The sequence below is a fragment of the Heliconius melpomene genome, chromosome 21 (genome assembly GCF_056956725.1).
Source record: "Heliconius melpomene rosina isolate 202511_hmr_F chromosome 21, ASM5695672v1, whole genome shotgun sequence".
Lineage (NCBI taxonomy): Eukaryota > Metazoa > Arthropoda > Insecta > Lepidoptera > Nymphalidae > Heliconius > Heliconius melpomene.
In genome coordinates, this window is record NC_140409.1 from 11,248,857 (window position 1) to 11,270,543 (window position 21,687).

The 21,687-nt window shown below is 32.2% G+C and overlaps 1 protein-coding gene across 2 annotated transcripts in view; it reads left to right on the top strand.

The window, feature by feature from the left end:
* Positions 1-21,687, top strand: part of LOC146527253 (glutamate receptor 1-like) — a 207,565-nt gene that overhangs the window by 52,556 nt on the left and 133,322 nt on the right. For both annotated transcript variants that reach the window (XM_085205680.1, XM_085205681.1), the window contains exon 3: positions 21,567-21,629. In XM_085205680.1, the coding sequence (XP_085061806.1) occupies positions 21,567-21,629 (63 nt within the window). The remainder of the gene's footprint in view (positions 1-21,566; positions 21,630-21,687) is intronic.

The following is a 21,687-nucleotide window of genomic DNA, read 5'->3' on the forward strand; positions in this document are numbered from 1 at the left end:
GCAAAGCTCGGCATTGAGTTATGCTACTCAACACCCAATGCCTTCAAACTTCGGCAGAAAGTGGAGAACGGAGTGTCTTAACATGAGGTTCCCTCTGCCTATCCTGCTATGTGCGGGCTACAGCGTGAACCTGATTTATTTATTTTTTTATTATTTTTATGATACCAAATCATAATAAAGAAAATAAAATACATAATTTTATTTATATTAACCAAAACGCGTGTACTTACCACGAATCCATGTAGGAGTAGAATAGAAAATACCACGTATAGTGTCCGTGTCATTGCTCGATTTGGAACTGTTACAGCACTGACGCGTGTCGAGTGCAGACATGCGAAGAATTCTCCAAACATCCACACGTTTCAACAATACTGATATGCTTTATGCAATATTGGATAATTTTGACCCATTTATCCCCAAAATTGTATTTACCTCATATTTTACTAAAAACATCTGCAATTACTATTAGAATTACGTAAATAATAGAAATAAGTATTTACCAAAATTCGGTAAAAAATAAAGTTTCTTGCCCGCACACAGCAGGGTAGGTAGAGGTAACCTAGTGTTAAGACGCTCCATTTTCCACTTTCCGCCGAATTTTTTGAGGCATTGAGTGTTGAGTGGCGGAACTCAACGCCGAGCATTTACCTTGGTGCCACGGCGAAGAAATGAAATGAAAATGGGCAATCCTTCGAGTGAGAATCGAACCCTCAACCGTCGCACTACAGTCAGACCTTTGTGTCCCTGCGCCGTAACGGACTAATAAAATGTTGTTTACTTTAATTTCAATAAAAAATAATATAAAAACAATCTCCTTTTAATCGTAAGCCTCAAAAATTCGGCCTCAAAGGCAAACCGAGATGAACGGAATCAATAGAATTACACCATTTGTACTGGTACATTTCAATCTTTTCCACTTGGCTTGCCCTTGATAGAATGTCAGCTTAATCTATTGCACAATTTTTATATCTCCACCAGTGATGCGAAAATTTCGTACATTCATGATACAGTTGAGATTTATGTATGAAGGGGACGCCTCATTGGTCGTGAGTGTATCGATAAAACCCTCTTCCTTTTTTTAATGATTATAACGGCCCGCAAGAAAATGCTCTTTTTGGTTATTATAAAGATATTTATTTCCCTGCGGGCTATAGGCTCGATCAACATTTTTTTTTGTAAATATTTATTTTTTGTATATTAAATCTTTATTTTTAGAAAAACATATTTTTCTTATATTAAACAAAATTCCTTCTGATAAATGCGGGGGATACGGCGTAAGGCTAATAAAAAAAAATTACATAAGATACACAGACATACACCCAGTCAGAAACTCAACAGAGATTCATAACTAAAAAGAAAACAACTTGAAATCCAAGAAGTAGTTAAGAAATTATAAACTTCACATGTTATATATACGTCTTAATTGAGTCACTTTTTGCTCTGCTTCAATGTACGAGTACATCATGCTTGTTTGTATTTGAACTTGCTGCATTTAATACTAAACATACAACTTATAAAATATATTAAACTTAAGTGATCTATATATATAAAAGGACTTGTCCTCACTGACTGAGGTAAGACGCGCGCACGGCCGTAACCGCTGTGCGTAGAAACGTGAAATTTGGACAGATGTTTACTTTCGTAATCTGAACATCCACTAAGAAGGGATTTTGAAAAATTTTAACCCTAAAGGGGTGAAATAGGGGTTGAAAATATGTATGGATTTTTTTTTAAATCGGCACCGATTTTTATAAAATTTGAAATTTAGGCTCTTAAAAATATTTCATTGAACACATGTTTCGTGGTTTATTAAAATTCACCCCTAAATAAGCAAGCGAAGCTGCGCGCGTCCGCTAGTTTACTATAAATTAAGGCCACTGTTGGTACAGAGGCTAGCATCTAACTCTAAATTCAACGGTCATACATTTGATTCCCACTTGAAGGATCATTCCTTTTACTATTTCTATTTCCATATTCCAGTTCGGCCAAGATAAAGTACGATGTATATTGTAACTAGGTCGTTTCAATATTGAAGATGAAAATAATGCTATAAATGAAATTTGAAGATAATAAAAATCTTGTAATAGAAAACATCACTATTACTGAAATCTATAGTAGGGGGAAGCCTTAGTTGACCTTCGAAAACACAGTATCAAAGATACTGGAGAAAGGTCACGTAAAAAGCATGAGGATCCCCTGGAGAGCCTGTATGAAGAAGTTGATGATAGTAGACGAGACGAAAGAGGCATGTAGAGCTCGTAGCGTTTGGCTCTCCGTGGAAGTATATCCTTTCCAATAAAGAAAGAAACATCGAAATCGCTTCACGGGATATTGGGTTGTCGCGCATATATCTAATGCAAATTTAAGTCTTATGTCGTTTTCTCATGGATATCATTGTCAAAAATGGACCAAATTAAAATGGGACCATACGGGAGCACTAGCTTTCAAATAAAAAGGATCATCAAAATTGGTTTTCTCAGTCAAAAGTTCTGAGGAAACAATGAAGTCGAATCGATAACCTTCTTTCAGAAGTCGGTTTAAAATTAGAGAGTCAATAGAATGGACGAACAAATAAGATATGATTTACTAATTTACTAATTTCAGCGATATTCAAAACGTAAAGAACAAAATGACACTTGGAATAAAAAATAACATTTTAATAAAAGTCTAAAATTGTGCTAGGAATGTATTAAATTAGCTCGTAGCTCCGTCCTTAACATTATTTGAAAGGAATATTATTATATAATATATATAGTATTTAACTGAGTAAGAATTTAAAAACCGTAGCCAATTTAAAGTGAATACTAAAGAAAATACTTTGAAAATTTCGAATGGCTGTAGTATTTGAAACATTGGATTTTTCTTATCCTTATATTTGTTTGTTCTATTTAAAACTTTAGTGGCGTTTAGTGCATTTGTGGTTCTGCATAGTCCGTACTTTCTATAAGAACGTATTTTATTGCACTTATATAGACAAATGAGGCCAGTCGAGGCGTTGGAACACAGGCGTGCTATCGCGAACTCGACTAGTAGTGGGTTCGATTCCCACTCGAGGAAAAGAAGTATTAATCGCCATTTTTATAAAATCTTGATCCTTGCGCCTGTTGAAAGGAAAAAGTGTATGATAAATGTAATAGTTATGAGCCAAATCCAAATTCGGAAAATTAAGAACAGAATGTTTTAGCACCAGCTTACTACTCCGCTAAATACGAGAACAAATTAACTAAACTTACTTTATACATACATACATTCACTAAAAATAATATATGTAACTAATGCTAACCCGTCAGCTGTAATACTAATATCACTTTACCGCTAGCATCTACGAAGGATGACAAGTGTCACTTAACATTGGACACGTTACCTGATTAGACATATTGATTGCTGAGACCTAAAATGTAGCCATTAAGTTGATGAATTGCATCTCGACATGGTGACAGAAGGTCTCTAATTGTATGTATGTACTTTGGTTCTTGTGGCGCAGTGGGAAAGTGTTATATTAGTGGGTTCGATGAAAATGAAGGCAAAATATTATATTTAATTATTATGATTTTTGTATTCTAGTTGACAAACGTATACGTAACCATAGTGAACTGATAAAAATCATACTATGTACAATTTATAATATTATGGTCGCCTTCAAAATTATATAAGTTATATTTTATATTTTTAATGTATAATCCCACAAGGAAAGGAAATTAGGAAAAAAAAATTTTTCAAAAAACCTATAAAAACTTAAAAATGAATCCGGGTACGGTAAAATTTTTATATGTTTTCTAAAAAGTAATTATTTAACTCATTACATCTTTCACTGGATTCATAAAGATTTACTTTTCATCATTATACCCGCATAGAGCAAAGTAAATCGCCTGCAGCTTAACTAAGATCTACACATCGCTTCTTGCAATGTCATACTCAAAACTACATGCAAGCTCGTTAAAAATATTTTTACTTAAACTGTGTTTTATATAATTTTATTTTTTCCTTTATATTTTTAGAATTATTTAGAAGAGTTAGAATTGAAAAATATATATTCAAATGATAATTCAATGATTTCGTGACAGAAAACCATTCGGGATTTAAAAACAGATTCTGTTAACACAGCCATGTTACGACGCTTTCATTCAATTCAATATTAATATAATCAAGATTTTTTTATTATTATACATCAACTTTCTATTTGTAGAAAAAAAAAAATATTATGAAATTTCTATATCTTAAAAAACCTACAAAAAACATGCGATACATATATGGCTGGATTTCCGTATTTTTGTGTAATCAACTCAATCTTTCATTTTTCTAATAAAATAAGTAAATTCAAAAAATTGGTTAATTCACACAAAACGTTGTAAATAATTACATAAATCATATTAGTTATGTATATTAACCCTAAATGAATTACCTTCGTCGACTCGAATGAGTTTGTAGGGTAAGTCGGCCAACTTTTACGGTGGCGCATGCACCCAAAAGATAAGTGTCATAGTTTTTGAGCTACTTGAAACTTTGCTCGTCGATTAGACGGGTTAGTTTTCCGTCACCTTTATATGTGAGTTTGTGACGATATCATTTTAAAATAAATTAGTGATTCTTATAGATTCGTATTATATTTTCAATAAAAGAAGATGAAATAAAATATAGTTCTATCCCTTGACGAAAATATTACTATAATATTATATACTCGCAAGATTTAAGATAAAATATTATTGACCACATACCTTTTCCCTGAACGTGTAACATCATTTACCAATTACCCACATGAACCACGTAAAATTATGGGTTTCCTATCTAAGGTTCACACGGATACAAATACATAAACGTTTGTAGTGCACTCTAAAATACGAATTTATCTTTAAAATATAGGCTAACACATTTATTTGGTTATACTCAAATTTATTTGCTTATTTTCAAGTAAAATTACATAATTTTCTAAAAAAAATCCGACGCTAGACGACGTCATATTTTTAAAATGAATAAAGTTTTAAATTTGTTACCTTAAAACATTGTTTACACGTTCATCCTGAGAACACAATTACTAGAGCCAAGTTCTCTCTCATTTACTTATAAGATCTCAAAATTTTCAGATAACGTCCGGCAAAACTTTCTTATTTTGTTCAATAAGCCTTAACTAAGAGAATTTTGTGTTGATTTTAAGTTTGGGTAGATTTATTTTATACGGCCCCCATTCGTTCAAAGTATTTTGAATTATAAATTTCGTTACTTCAAATGACTTTAAAAGTAAATTTATAAAACTGCCATGGCTGCTATAAAAAACTTCATGTTATTTTATGTATCATTTATAATTTTTTAAATTAAAATTCCTAACCACAGAGGAGAAATTTGTGATTAAAGTGGCCAGTACGACAAAACGCCAATTTCATATGTAAGGACCTAATTTTTCGCTCATTTGGTGAAACAATGTTGTAAATATTATAATCTAAATTCTAAATATCAATGTAAGCGGAAACCTATTTAAGTATTTACAAAATTTTGAATATCCTGCATTATTTTAATATACCACCAAATGAGCGGAATATTCTAAAAAATATATAAAATCATGTTTATAATATTAAAAAAGTTTTTTTTAGCCCTCACATAGCAGGGTAGGCGGAGAGAGCCTGGGATCTAGTGTTAAGGCACTCTAATCCTTTTAACACACTTCTGTTCTCTGTCCAGATTCTCTCATTATGTGTTGAGATGCGGAACTCAACGCTGAGCTTTTGCCTCGCTACCAGAGCGGGCAAATGAAAATATTAAATACTAGCGGACCCGGACGCGGCTACGCCTGCTTGAAATATAAGAATATAATTTCTATAGAAATATAATTTCCATCTAGATGAAATGCTAAAAGTGACTATTATATTTATTTTCATAAGGATGAATATCAAAATGTCGCGGTAACGGTTGCGTAGCGACGCGACTGTTGTTATTAACATGGCAGAATAAATTGCATGTCAAATTAGAAAGTATTTTAATTTATTAGTATATATGTGTAATGTAATGTTATATAGCCTATAGCACTTCTGAAGAATGCAGCTTTCATACAAAACAAAAACAAAGTAAATCGATCCAGTAGATCATACTCATACTATGCCGCCCGAAGGCTAGGTGATTTCGAATCAGTGACATCTCCTTAATTATTTATTAGAATGTTACACAGTAAACTATAATTTCAATCTAGATAAAATGCTAAAAGTGAATATTATATTTATTTTCATAAGGATGAATATCAAAACGTCGCGGTAACGGTTGCGTAGCGACACGACGGTTGTTATTAACATGGCAGAATAAATTGCATGTAAAATTAGAAAGTACTTTAAAATATATTAGTACATATGTATAATGTAATGTTATATAGCCTATAGCACTTCTGAAGAATGCAGCTTTCATACAAAACAAAAACAATGTAAATCGGACCAGTAGATCCAGAGATCTTAGCGTTCAAACAAACAAACAAACAAACAAACAAACTCTTCCGCTTTATTATATTAGTATAGATTAAATTTCCTCGAATGGGAATTGGTCACGCCACGAGTGGTCTCAAAAAAAATCTATATCAATGTCTGCACACCTATATCATTTATCGCAATTATTTTGCGTATCATTGTGAAATATCGATGTAAATGCTATATCCTGGCTTAAAAATAAAGCGTATCGCCATTGTTGGTAACAGATCCAAATAGCCTTTGGATAAATTTCACATTACATTTTGACAAATACTAGGCCCCGTTTGCGGCTTAACGCGTTACGCGATGCGGGTGCTATCACAGCTAATATTCATTTGGCGGCTTCGTCGGCGTGTTTATATATGCGATTTTATTAAATCAGATTGTTGATAGGTGTTTTTAAGCTTTTTTTAGATAATTTCATTATCAATGTGTGTGTACTGTGTTTTACATTTAATAAAATATTATACGTGTTATTTTTTTAAATATAATTCATTTTTTATTTACAATTTTATAATATAAAGTGCTGTATCTTTAAGACACATTAGTTTATGTTATAAAACTGTAATTAGTCATAGAACAGTAAATAGTTATAAAATATTCAAGATTTCTATACAATAGTAGTTACGACAGTCGCTTAGTAGCGGTCAACTTACTCGCAGTACAGCTAACGTTTTCGTTTGACAAACAAGCGCTACAAAGGCATGCGATCCTCAAGCAACTTAAGTTTTAAAAAAAAGTATAAATGATTTGTATTTTTTCAAGTGAATATAGTTATTTTCACAGTACTAAAACATAATGTTTAGGTAGGGCTGCAAGGCAAGGAACGTTATATACCATAATACCATAAAGTAATAATTAGTCTGGACATAGCGAAGGTCTTCGAAACTTTCATATTATGGGCTTCCAGAGAATTTATGTAAGAATTTATGTAAGAATACATTCCCGTGAACACCGAAATAAGCTTGTATCTTCTGTTGAGGCATCCTCGAGAATGATCCCTTATGGGGGTGAAAGGAGACTGATTCAATTCAACCTTAAAAAGACACAAGTTTGCCCGTTAATCATTAGGAAAAACTTTTATCAACATATTAGGCTTTGGCGTTTCGAGTGACTGCTAGTATCGCGATCATCCGCAAAGCAAGGCCAAACTGGGGTCATCGGCAGAGCGACACATTACTTCACGCCAAAACACCAACTGGCCTTGTAGGGCCCAGATTCAGCATCGTACGGAGTACTGTTCTCACCTTTAGGCTGGTGCACCCCACCTTGAACCATCTGAACTATCTTACAATGTAGAGCCACTCGAATCGTAAGGACCCCAATGAAAGGCTTGACAATAATTAGGCTCCTTGCTTGCTTCTTTTTTATTTTTAATTATTGCATTTATCATGAAAAGTGTTCTTTATTTTAACTGATACCTACCGTCGAATTTTCTAACCGCACAGTACGTCACAAGCTGAAATGCCTTCATAAACCGCGTCTATATCTACCTTATAGGCTAGCAACGCACCTGTAGCTCCTCTGGTGATGCTTGGGGTCGAAGGTGGCGGTGGTCACTTACGATCGGGAGACCAGTACACTCGTTTGCCTTATCTTTGCCATAAAAAAATTGTATAACATGTATATTATACGAGTATACTAAGTTTCGCATTTAACAATATCAACATGTTGTTATCGACACTTATTTATCGAAAATCATTATCAAAGTAATATTATAACACATCGAGTCAAATAAAGTTTATTATACAAATATTACACTTGTCATTTATTATAGCATATTTACGCGTAAAGCATATGTATGGAATTGTTTATTATATTGATATTTATAGTTTGGTGATACATTTTTTTTTAATACACGCAATGGTTATGTATTCAAACTACACTTTTTTTTTTATTTAAGTAAAAAAGAATTAGTATCTTCATCATAAGTTCTAGTTGAAGCTATGAGTTCACCTACACACATGAAAGAAGAATTTTAATTTATAGATAAGCAGCGATTAAAACGCGGCTTCGCCTGCTTAAATTTATTATTATACTATTGCCTTTACATAAATTGTAATTTGCATTATTCTGATATATAAGCTGACATTGTAAAAACATTTCTAAATCCGTTCAGTAGTTTCTGCGTGAAAATGGTACAATTATCATTTTCACAAACATTTATGTAAAAAAAGTAATTTATGCATTTATGTTTATGCAATATGAAATGAAATTTTTGGAAAGGACACGTATTCATTATGATTGCAGCTTACTCTATCCTAAGAAACTTTTTAAGTAAGTTATTTAAGTAGACATATATTATTTCTTTTTATTTAATAAAATTTTATTGTTATTAAAATCCAGACTTCAAGGCTCTCCTTTGCTAAGTCTATCCTATATAAATATGGCAAAACACATCAAATCTAAATATCTAATGTAAACTATGACGAACAGATCTAAAGTAAATTGTGACGTATACTAATTTATTAAATCAATATGAATAAATTCATGTTTATTTTATAAACTCAAAATTTTTAAGCAAAAACAATATGAACAGAAATTGAGAATTTGAACGAAGAAATCATATCTAAATTTCCTTAAGCAAAAAGCCAGCTTTTCACCTATATTTTGTTCTAAGGATTCTTTGTGTTGAGGGTGAAAAGTGACACAACATGAATTACGAGTACAAATGACGCGGTCGAGATGGGATTTGAAATCAGCGCTATAAATATCTAAACGTCAAATGCCTTTTATATATCTTGTTTACGAAAACCACAAGATCGGTTTCGCTTAACATTTTATATTTTGTTTCTAAGAAAAACACGGAGGTATAAAAAACTCACTATTTAAGGCAATTTTTTTTATTAGCTTCACGCTGTATCCCGCACACAGTACGGCAGGCAGAGGGAATCTAGTATTCGCTTCGCCTCGATTCCAGAGTGAAGAAATGAAAATACAAATTTAAATAATTATTTTATTTCCTCGAATGGGAATCGAACCCGCAACCAATCTATTTTACAGTCACACCTTGCGCCAGGACTGGCCACTCAATAGACAATGCCTCCAGAATTCGGCGGAAAGTGGGAAACGGAAGTGGTATTAATGAGAACGGAGTGTCTCAACATTAGGTTCCCGGGAACCTGGGCCTGCCTTCCCTACGCGAGATATAACGGTAAGCTATAAAAAAGACAACCATATAAGTGACAACTAACAAAAAAATCAAGTACATACATCTATAACTAAATTTTATAACTCAGGTGGAGATAGAATGAACCATAAGTATAATAATATATTTAAATATTTTTGTAAGGCAAATGTGTTTGGAATTTAGCTTTTTAGAAATTGGTTAAAAATTGGACCCTCACGAAATTAACTTTACGCGTCCAATCAAGGCCTAACAAGTTTTTTATAGATGCTTTTCAATGGAGTGTAATTTCCTTTCAACATTTATGTACAAAAATTTGAAACGTATTTTCAAATATATTATGTTCATATACTTTCATTGAACAAGGGAATTTTCCATTTTTATATTTTTTTCCATCAAGGATTTGATTTCCAAGCTCTAAAAGGAGAATAGGCAGACCAAAACAGAGATGGCGGGACGAGCTGGACCATTATAGGCCTGACTGGTGCTCAATAGCCCTAAATAGACCGGAATGGAAGAAATGGAGAGAGGCCTTTGCCCAACAATGGGATGGTGTAGGCTAGGGGGAAAAAAAAAGAAAAGGATTTAAAGGCTTGCAAGGGGACACAGGTTCAACACTATGCCTCTAATAAATATAAGTTGAGGCAAGTTATCAATAGCAGCACGCACTCTTTCTATCGGAAAATTCTTCACTGCCTATCGTTATCGTATAGATTGTTTTACGGATTTAAAATTATCGCGGCGTTTAGAGCAAGACCATAATCACAATTGACCATATCCACTTTCTAGTGGAAATATTAAGCTGTGGAGGGCGTAGTAAATATAACAAGTGGAGAGCGGAGAGTCTTATCACTAGGCTCCCTCTGCTTTCCTTGCTACAAGCCAGGTACACTATCAGTGCCATCCACAACTGCCTCGCCTATTCCTCAGACAAGGAGCCTATGACGAACTTCCAGATTGGCAGCGTCTTACGCTGTTTTATTAGGAGATGTTGAAAAATGTTATATATCTATACTAATATAATAAAGCGGAAGAGTTTGTTTGTTTGTTTGTTTGTTTGTTTGTTTGAACGCTAAGATCTCTGGATCTACTGGTCCGATTTACATTGTTTTTGTTTTGTATGAAAGCTGCATTCTTCAGAAGTGCTATAGGCTATATAACATTACATTACACATATAAATTAATATATTTTAAAGTACTGTTTAATTTGACATGCAATTTATTCTGCCATGTTAATAACAACCGTCGCGTCGCTACGCAACCGTTACCGCGACATTTAGATATTCATCCTTATGAAAATAAACATTATAGCATTTTATCTATTGAAATTATAGTTTACTGTATAACATTCTAATAAATAAGTAAGAAGATGTCACTGATTCGATATGACCTAGCCTTCGGGCGGTATAGTATGACCTACGCGAACGGGCAGATGACGTTGATGGTTTTATTACATTTTCGAACTTTATTTGCTGTTTATGATTAATATAAAATACACTTTGGTTCTCTTCTTATTTTATTTGATATTGCTGGCAAAAAAGATATTTTTTGCCAGGAAAAGGATACTTTTAGGTAGTTTTTAGGTACGGGTTATTTTTACTTCTTATGGTATTTTTACTTAATTTGTAGTTATTTTTACTTCTTATGTTGGTTTTCAATTTCTCAGATATTTTTTCTAATAATATGTCTCTACTTATTATTATTTTTGATTATTTAAGCTTATATTTTCTTACTAATTCTATTGAAAACTGAAAATATAGTTAATAAATATTCTTATAGTTTAAGCAGGCGTAGCCGCGTCCGGGTCCACTAGTATATATATACTAGCGGACGCGCGCAGCTTCGCTTGCGTATTTAAGGGTGAATTCTAATAACCCATGAAACATGTGTTCAATGAAATATTTTTAAGAGTAAATTTCAAATTTTATAAAAATCGGTGGCGATTTAAAGATTTTTCCATACAAACTTTCAACCCCTTATTTGCACCCTTAGGGGGTGAATTTTAGAAAACCATGAAACATATGTTCAATTAAATATTTTTAAGAGTCTAAATATCACATTTTATAAAAATCGGTGGCGATTTAAGAATTTTCCCATACAAACTTTTAACCCCTTATTTGCACCCTTAGGGGGTGAATTCTATAAAACCATGAAACATGTGTTTAATTATATACGTTTAAGAGTCTGAATTTCAAATTTTATAAAAATTGGTGACGATTTAAAAAAACCTATACAAACTTTCAACCCCTTATTTGCACCCTTTGGGGGAGAATTCTAGAAAACGATGAAACACGTGTTCAATTAAATACTTTTAAAAATCTAAATTTCAAATTTTATAAAAATCGGTGCCAATTTAAATTTTTTTCCATACAAACTTTGAACCCCTATTTCACCCCTTTAGGGTTAAAATTTTTCAAAATCCCTTCTTAGTGGATGTCCAGATTACGAAAGTAAACTTTTGTCCAAATTTCACGTTTCTACGCACAGCGGTTACGGCTGTGCGTGCGTCTTACCTCAGTCAGTGAGGACAAGTCCTTTTATATATATAGATAATTTACATATAACCTAGTATATATATTAAATATTCTCTATATCCATTTCTATATTGCATAAAAAAATATAAAAAAATAATTTGAAAAGATAAATAAATTTTGCTATATTTTTCAGAAAAACGTGCAGAAATTTTAAAGATTTAATATAGAATAATATTTTTATAACTCATAATATCAGAAAGGTAATTAGTGAAAATGTACACTACGTAGAAATGGGTCAAGCAGTTGTCGTGATGTTCGAGCGTATAATTTTTGAGCACTTTGACCACGTTTTCAAAATGAATAAATAATATTATTATTTTACATTTGTAATATATTGCGTAAAGTAAAAGTTTTTAGATTATTTTACAAGTATTTATTTACGGATAGAGTTACCTCAGAATGGGTCGTGTCTTACGTAACTGTTAGTTATTTCTATTTGGTAGGATAAAACACATGTAAAAACACAATAATAACAATATGGGAGATAAAATAACTTAAATACATAATAGGTAAATGAATATATATATATTTAATAGCTTCATGTTTTCGTCATGAAACTAATGTAACTGTATGTGGTTTAATTATTAGTGACCATTTAGTAAGAAAATAGAAGCCAGTCGTGGCGCATGTGCACAGAAGACAAACCGTGACGTTGAGTACCGCCACTCAACACGTAATGTCTCCAGAATTCGGTGGACAGTGAGTATTGTTTCGATCGAGCTTCGCTCTATGTCTATTATTAATATTCTTCGCTCTATTCTTTTCCGTCAAAATTCAAGACATTGGATGTTGCGTGGTGGAACCTCATATTCTGTCTTATCAAAACGAGCAATAAAAATAGTTTGAATACAATCATTATCCTAATCGAACCCGCAAACGTGTTTACAGTTTTACACGATCCCATTGTGCATCGATGGTATGTATCTATGTGGTATTCTATACTGAAAGTTATAAAAAGTGTTCTTTGAGCTCTAAAAACGAAAGAATCGTAAAGTTGCTACTCACCAAGATTTGCAACGCTTCAGGATAAGCTTGGACAATGCATTAAATGGAATTCGATTTAATGGTAAATTTATGTTACGTAAAGTAAATTTAATACGTTAGATTTAAATATGTATTTTTATTATGGTGATAATTAATAGAGAGTAATCAAATACCAATGTCTCTAAAATCAAAGGAGATCTATCCATATAAATAACGATGGCCGAGAATAGGTTAAGATACTAAAAACATATAATAGCTTGAAAATAATTTGACTATTAATTTGTAAATTAACAAACTATACACAGCACTAACAAGCCTCTCGTAGACACTAGAGTAATTTAAATAAATTAATCAAAAATTTAATTCTCTGGTATCGTATCCTTGATCCCAAAAACAAACTTTAGAAATTGGATAACTCCATAACAAATCTAAATTCATCGAGTGGGGACCTTCGTGAAATTAAGTAATATGTTTACTTACAATATTTTTTTCACTCTTAAATCATTATTGTTTTATGTAATCTAAATATTGATATCTATCTTGTACTGCAACAACCAAAATATATTTTAGGTAGAAACGATCAATTTTCATTAAATATAATTAAAAATAACTATATTTTACATTGGAATTTTTTTTTTTATCAGCTTCACGCAGCAGGGTGGCAGGGCATGTAGTGGGAAGACACTCCGTTCCCCACTTTCCGCCGAGGCATTGCATGTTGACTGCACCTCGTCTGGCCTCGTCTAGCCTGTTCCCCACTCCCTTGAAATCTAGAGGAACTGCACCCCATATGCCGCGACTGGCCTTCCATCATCATACTTAAATTTGATAAGAATTAAATTATATAATAATTTAATGTAAAATAACCTTTTGATATTTTGATAGAATATAATTTGGTTCACAATATATGTTATATATATATACATAGAGTAAATAGTTTATTTGTTCGGTAAGCTTCTAGAACGGTCGACAAACAAACACTCAGACAGAATTCGCAAGAGCGTTAACTAGTAAATAATATACTAGCAAATGGCACTGGCCAAGTTATACATAATGAAACATGCTTTAGTATATATTAGAATTAAATATTAATCTATTTAATAGATATTTTAGGAACAAGAAGTAATGGATATACTCTTTTTTTTTTATCAAAAATCAGCTTTACGCTGTTTCTAGCAAATAACAGGGTAGACACAGGAAACCTAGTGTTATGACACTCCACCCCCCATTTTACACCGAATTTTTTGGGGCATTGCCTGTCGATGAGTACTGCCAGAATGAGGAAATGAAAATATTAATGAATAATAATTCGTGCCATCGAGTGGGAATCGAACCCACGTTTGCGCGTTACAGTCACACCCTTGTGTCCCTGTGGCACGAGGGCTTCCATTACAATTATTTTAATTAATAAACAAAGTGAACCAAATTACAATTCTCGTCATTACAATTACAATTACAAATATTCATGAGATAATATCGAGTGACAATAACAATTAGCGTCTAAGTCCTATCTTTTAAATTCTTTCCAAGATCTGTCTAAATATCCTATTTAGTATCTCTTAGTCTCACATTTTTTTTCTTGTATATTTTTATTTTTGTAGTTCATATTAGTCTTAATAATTAAGTTTTTAAAGTTACGCGGTAAAAGTATTATACATGTATAATATATTACCTTATACGTTACAATATTTTTATTTGGTAGATATTTTCTTATTTTTCGTGGCTATAAACATTGTAACCTTAGAGGAGAAAGACGCATATTATACACGCAATCAGCATTAAAATCTTGACTTAATAATTCCATTTAAGTATATAAACTAAGATTTGGGTATAACCCAAAACTGCTTATATATACCGTTTTTTCTTTCTTTCAATCTCACCTAAGAAACCTAGTGCTAACACACTCCGTTCCCCACTTTCCACCGAATTTCCTAGGCATTGAAATATATAATATTCATACAAATACTCTAAACAAAGCTTGTACCGGCTTTAATACATACGAGTATAACTGTATAACAACGATTTATAACTTCAAAAACTCGACGAGGACATTTTGAATGCCACACGCCAGTCACAATGTAAACGACAAACTAAATACAAGCCATTTATATTTTACCCAATTGAACTACAGTTACGATGGTGTCAGTGTCTAGTGTCTAGTTGTTGGAAACAGTTTAGTTCTAAACATGAGAAATATTTACTTGTAAATGTTGGCTTAAATAGATACCGATCGCGGTGCATGAGTGCACGAGTGCGACTATAGGTTCGATACCCACTTGAGGAAATGAAATATTTAACATTTTTTTTCCTCATCCTGCACAGACAGTGCCTTTGGAATTTCGCGGAAAGTGGAGTGTAGGTGCCTATAGGGTAACGGTGTATCTTAACACTAGGTTCCCAGGTTTGCTCTGTCTACCCTGTCCCTGTACCCTGTCTACTAAGTACTGAAAAATGTGTAAATTAAAAAAAAAATGTAGTCTATCACCTAATACGCAATATCTTTCTAAAATGGACAAACAGTAATAAACCGGCTTAGTGCATGTCTGACTCCCCTACCGAGGCTTCCGTACTAATTTGAGGTCAACGGGAAGTACAACTTATAAAACTTGACAAACTTAAGTTTACTATCATATGTGCATAATATGCACATATTTTGTATGATATGAACGAAAAATATAAGTTTGTAATATTTTATTTCTATGAAATACCTATAAATTTGAATTCCAAAGTGAATTTCGAAATTTTTTCTTTATTCATATTGTAAGGTCACATTTCATGTCAAATTTCATAACTAACGGAAATACGTTATAGGTTTTGATTAGGCGGCGAATGGCAAACAAAAACGATGCATAAATGCCATATCTTTTGATTGCGTTATTTGAGAAGCATGATTTTTTCTATGCTCCAAGGGACCTATAGATCTAAATGTTTGGTATTAATTTTAGCTTAATACTTCATCGTGATCTCGAGATAAATGATATTAACAGACGGATATATTAACAACAATGTGATGCTATAAGGGTTCCATTATTACGGAACCCTAAAAATGATTGAGCGATTTTATATGCGTGATATGCACCAAAATAATAAAAAAAACTATTATAGTTAATTTTCAATTTCATTAAGTTTTTATATAAATTATATTTTATTATTACCTAATCTATATATATAAAATCGAAAGGTCACTCACTCATCACGAAATCTCAGAAACTACATGTGCTAGGAATCTCAAATTTTACATAGGAGTTACTTATAGGACGTAGGTGCTCGCTAAGACGGGAATTTGCAATATTCGACTTCTAAGGGGTTGTTTTTGGGGTCGAAAGTTTGTATGAAACTTCGTTACTACAAATGCTAGAAGTCTCAAATTTTGCATAGACGTCACTAGGACGTAGCCATGGAGACAGAAATTAATAATAACATAGTTCACGCTGGTGAAACCGCGAGCGGGCCGCTAGTAATCTATATATATAAAAGGACTTGTCCTCACTGACTGAGGTAAGACGCACGCACAGCCGTAACCGGTGATGGTAGACACGTAGAATTTGGACAGATGTTTACTTTCGTAATCTGGACATCCACTAAGAAGGAATTTTGAAAAATTGTAACCCTAAAGGGGTGAAATAGGGGTTGAAAGTTTGTATGGAAAAAAAATTAAATCGGCGCCGATTTCTATAAAATTTGAAATTTAGATTTTTAAAAGTATTTAATTGAATACGTGTTTCATCGTTTTCTAGAATTCTTCCCCTAAGGGTGCAAATTAGGGGTTGAAAGTTTGTATGGAAAAATCCTTAAATGGCCACCGATTTTTATAAAATTTGAAACTTAGACTCTTAAAAGTATTTAATTGAACACACGTTTCATGATTTTCTAGAATTCTCCCGCTAAGGGTGCAAACAAGGGGTTGAAAGTTTGTATGGAAAAATCTTTAAATCGCCACCGATTTCTATAAAATTTTAAATTCAGACTCTTAAAATATATCATTAAACATGTGTTTCGTGGTTTATTACATTTTACCCCCTAAGGGTGCAAACAAGGGGTTTAAAGTTTGTATGGAAAAAAACTTAAATCGGCATCAATTTTCATAAAATTTTAAATTTAGATTTTTAAAAGTATTTAATTGAACACGTGTTTCATCGTTTTCTAGAATTCTCTCACTAAGGGTGCATAAAAGGGGTTGAAAGTTTGTATAGGGGTCATTCTAGCGAAAATACGAAATTAGGGTTTCAAAAATTTATGAAAAATATTTGCAATATTTAACTATTCTTTTCTGTGAATTTTATAGTACTAGTGTAACTAATTATCAATGGTATAGTGGTCCCCAAAATAAGTGGGTTTTCATGGAATAAAGAGGGTAGTTAAAAAAAATTGAGACTGAGGGAATGATGCGGTACGTGAGGGAATGAGTGTTAATATATTTATGATAATTAAGTACTAAAATACATGTTTAATGACAAAAGAAATCTCGTATTATGCTTTAAATAACAATGAAAACGTAACATGTACTTATTAATTCTTCTCACAAATCTAATAATGTTATTTTTTGTACTAAAAACATTGTCCTTTCTTTTGAAAACCACAGCGTTTTAAGTATTGCGAATCGCACTATTGATTTATTTAAAATTACTTACAAACTAATAAAGTGAAAGGAAAAGTACCATTCTTGATATTAAATAAAAAGGACAATTCGCCAAAACAATGAAAATCAGTTTCAGAAACACAAAATATTAAATGTAAATATCAAGAATAGAATAATAAAATATTAAATGTAAATATCAAGAATCTTTCTTTGATCAACTCTGTCTTCTCTTTCCATTTCCCTTACGAAGTAGCATCCTCTTTTTATTATTGTTGGAGGCTGAATCTTCTGTAATACATCATTCCAAATATACAGTTGTTCATCTGTTAATGTCGGCCATTTCCAAGTTATAGAACCTCTAGTCATGTGCGCTTTCAAAAATTTCTTTACAAACTGAAGAAATTTGTCCATCTATGCTCCATATCATCTATGTCTATGGGTAAGTCTTGACGTCCCATTTAATACTTTTTACACCGTTTTTTAATAAATCTTGTATTGTTGGTTGCCTGTAAAAGATCGCTATTAGCGATAAGGCCGCCATTGCATATTGATCTTATAATATGTACTGTGTAAATCAAATGTATAATCCAATTGCAAATGTGCAATAAAGTGTTATTATTTTTATTATTAATAATAACATGGTCCAGATTATAATATATAGATAATATAGGGATATTATCTATATATTATAATCTGGATCTGTTCCTATAACATTCTCATCAGGGATATCTTTTGAATATTGCTTACTATCTGATGCACTCCGGGTTTGAATTTTACATACCAGAATTATTCTTGGAAGAATAATACCCTTAATGATAATGACTACACTTGCCAGTGCAATCGTTGCACGAAAGATTTATGAACTCGAGATTTTTTGAGTTCCACGAAATGCAGCAATTGTTTCTGATAGGCTTACTAAATTTTCTATCCCTACGATATCAGCGGTGGTTACTTCAATTAATATTATTGAAGGATATCTTTCGAGTAATATATATTTTTGAGTTTCATGAAATTCACTGTATCAAAGTCTTCAACCACAGCTTTATCGGCAGTTCTTTTTAAAATTCCTCCCACACCATCGGGCGCACATTTTCCATGGCCTGGTTAGGAATAATGCCTTGAAAATAAGCTCGTTCTCGGATATAAATTATTTATATGTCGAGATACAATGTGAAAAATAAACTTGTTCTTGTACTGATTAACTGGACTATCACTCAAGATGTGAATTACATGAATGTTCAAATCTTAGTTTTTAAACCATCCAAATTATCTTAGATAGAGAGCTAATATTGAGGACTTTGACAGCACCTTTGCTATGTAAATAAAGTACACGTCTATGAAGAGTACTTTGTTGCCTAGTAACGCCATAAAAAACTTGAATTCTTACACAGTTCACCTTTTTTATCCCTATATGTCAACAATCCGTATAGGTTTGACATTTTTTTTTCCAACTCTTTCGTTTTAGTCTTTTTCCCCTTGAACTCATTTCAGGTACAGGTTTTACTTGTCCTTTTTTCTTACTCTTTCGCAAAGTCTTTCTAAATTGATAGGATAACTCTTCATTTTTCTTTACGTTTCCGATCATACTCTTTCTTTTTCAATTTTAATTGTGTGTCATTAATTAATGATTTTTTTTGCAATATTTATGTTAATAAAGCTCCAAGACGAGAAAGCAAAGACCAATTAGCGTTAATGCAGCTAAAACACAAAAAGCCTACAAAGCGCACGGTTAAAATAATCATTCCCTCACCTCGCATCATTCCCGCACTACTGATAATTATGAGGGAATGACGGTGAGGGAATGACGAAATTAAACATTACCGCCAAAAACGCACATAAAAATGCATTCTTTCGTATTGCATTTTATGGTCACGTTATTAGCTACCAAAACCAACGTTAACGTTGATTAATTAATTAGTTAAAATTGATTACCTTATTTTTATAAGATGTGATGTAATGACGGCCAAAAATGTAACTTAGTAAATTATGAAATAAATCTTTTTTTTAATAGAAACTATGTGCATGCACAAGATGAACTCACTATAGTAAATTATTAGCAGCACTGCCGACTGTCAAAAACAAATGAATGCATAAATGTAATTCAAATAACACCTTCAAAAATGGGCTGTAAACGCAAGTGTGAAGGAATGATTATTGTTTTTGGGACAAAGTAAAACAGAAGCATAAGTTTCAATTATCTTTATTTATTTTTTTGTAATTATGAATATTTTAAGAAAACCACTTTATATTAAGCGATCAGTAAAAGTCTGACATAAAATTTAGCGAAATGTATCAATTTAGCGACCATAGAGTATTTGAATCTGGAGTTTGGGACATAGCGAGGGAATGTTTTTCTGATGTTAACATAGGGAAAAGAAATATCAGATATCTAGTTTACTAGAAAGTCTTATAGGTATTATGTATGCACTATTGCATACTTAGTAACAAAATAATAATAATTGCTTAAATTTCATAACTACTTAGAAAAAATCAATTAGGACATGAATTTCGTATTTTCGTAAGAATGACCCATAGATTTTTTTTTAAATCGGCACCAATTTTTATAAAATTTGAAATTCAGACTCTTAAAAGTATTTAATTGAATATGTGTTTCATGGTTTTCTAGAATTCACCCCCTAAGGGTGCAAATAAGGGGTTGAAAGTTTCTATAGGAAAATCTTTAAATCGCCATCGATTTTTATAAAATTAGAAATTTAGACTCTTAAAAACATTTCATTGAACACATGTTTTATGGTTTATTAAAATTCACCCCCAAAACACGCAAGCGAAGCTGCGCGCGTGCGCTAGTTTCATATAAAATATTATTATATTCCTTCGTAAATTAACTTCTTATTTACGTTTTTCGTTAACGATCGTCATATTATGTAATAATAATATGCATTAGACGCAAATTGAAGACATACATTAACTTGCATCTACTTGAATCATCAGGGAATAATTAAATTAATAAACACCCTTGTTAGGGTATAAAGATGGGGTGGGTTTTGAAGTTAAATGGAATGTAACCGCATGTCGACCTCGCCTCGATAGTGTACCGATATGGTTTCAAGGCGGCAAAACTATTTGGAAATGGCATCTAATTTGGACGAGTGACTCTAACGTTAATTATATATTAGTCGATGATTATTTTTGAAGCCTGTAGTGGCGCAGAGGCACAAACGAGTGACCGTAAACGTGTCATGTTTTGGGTTCGCTTCCTAGGTGAGGAAATTAAATATGTAATATTTCATATATTACATATTGCATTAATTTCGTTTTCTTGCTCTGGTAACGAGGCGAAACGCGGCGTTGAGTTTTACCACTCCACACGCAATGCTTCCTGAATTCAGCGGAATGTTGAGAACGAAAGGGTCTCAATGGGAACGGAGTGTCTTAACACTAAGTTTCCAGGACTTTGACTTTACCTACTATAAGCAGGATACAGCGTAAAGCTATTTTTTTTATTTTATTTATAGGTTTCCATGGTGGAAATTTTTCGTAGCCATTTTACCTTTTACATTTATTTATTCGGTTTACCAAATACAATAATTGTTATAAAATATATAATAAGACAAACTTAATTCTACATTCAAGTTATACCCTACATAACATCATGAACTGATCTTAGACAGTAAGAGTTCTCTCTCTTACTCAGAGTTACTTATATCATTAATTTGCGTTATGTCTTTTCCCAAAACAAGCAGAAATTATTATTAGAATAACAATTATATAACTCCAAGATATTAAAAAAGGGGCCCCAGTACGGAAGTAATTTAGCTTATTTAAAATGATCGTATAGTTCAAGAGGACAAAGCCGCAGGCGGATCGCTATTATAAATATATAAATTATTAAAAAAAACATAAATTGTTAAGTAACGATGAATATATTCTGTTCACAGGACAACGCAGTCAATATGTAAACCACGGAACGAGGTCTGATGAGGTACACCAGGTTTCTCTTGGTAAGTCATAATTATAATTTACGAATGTAAATTGTCATAAAAAAATTATAATTTTTTT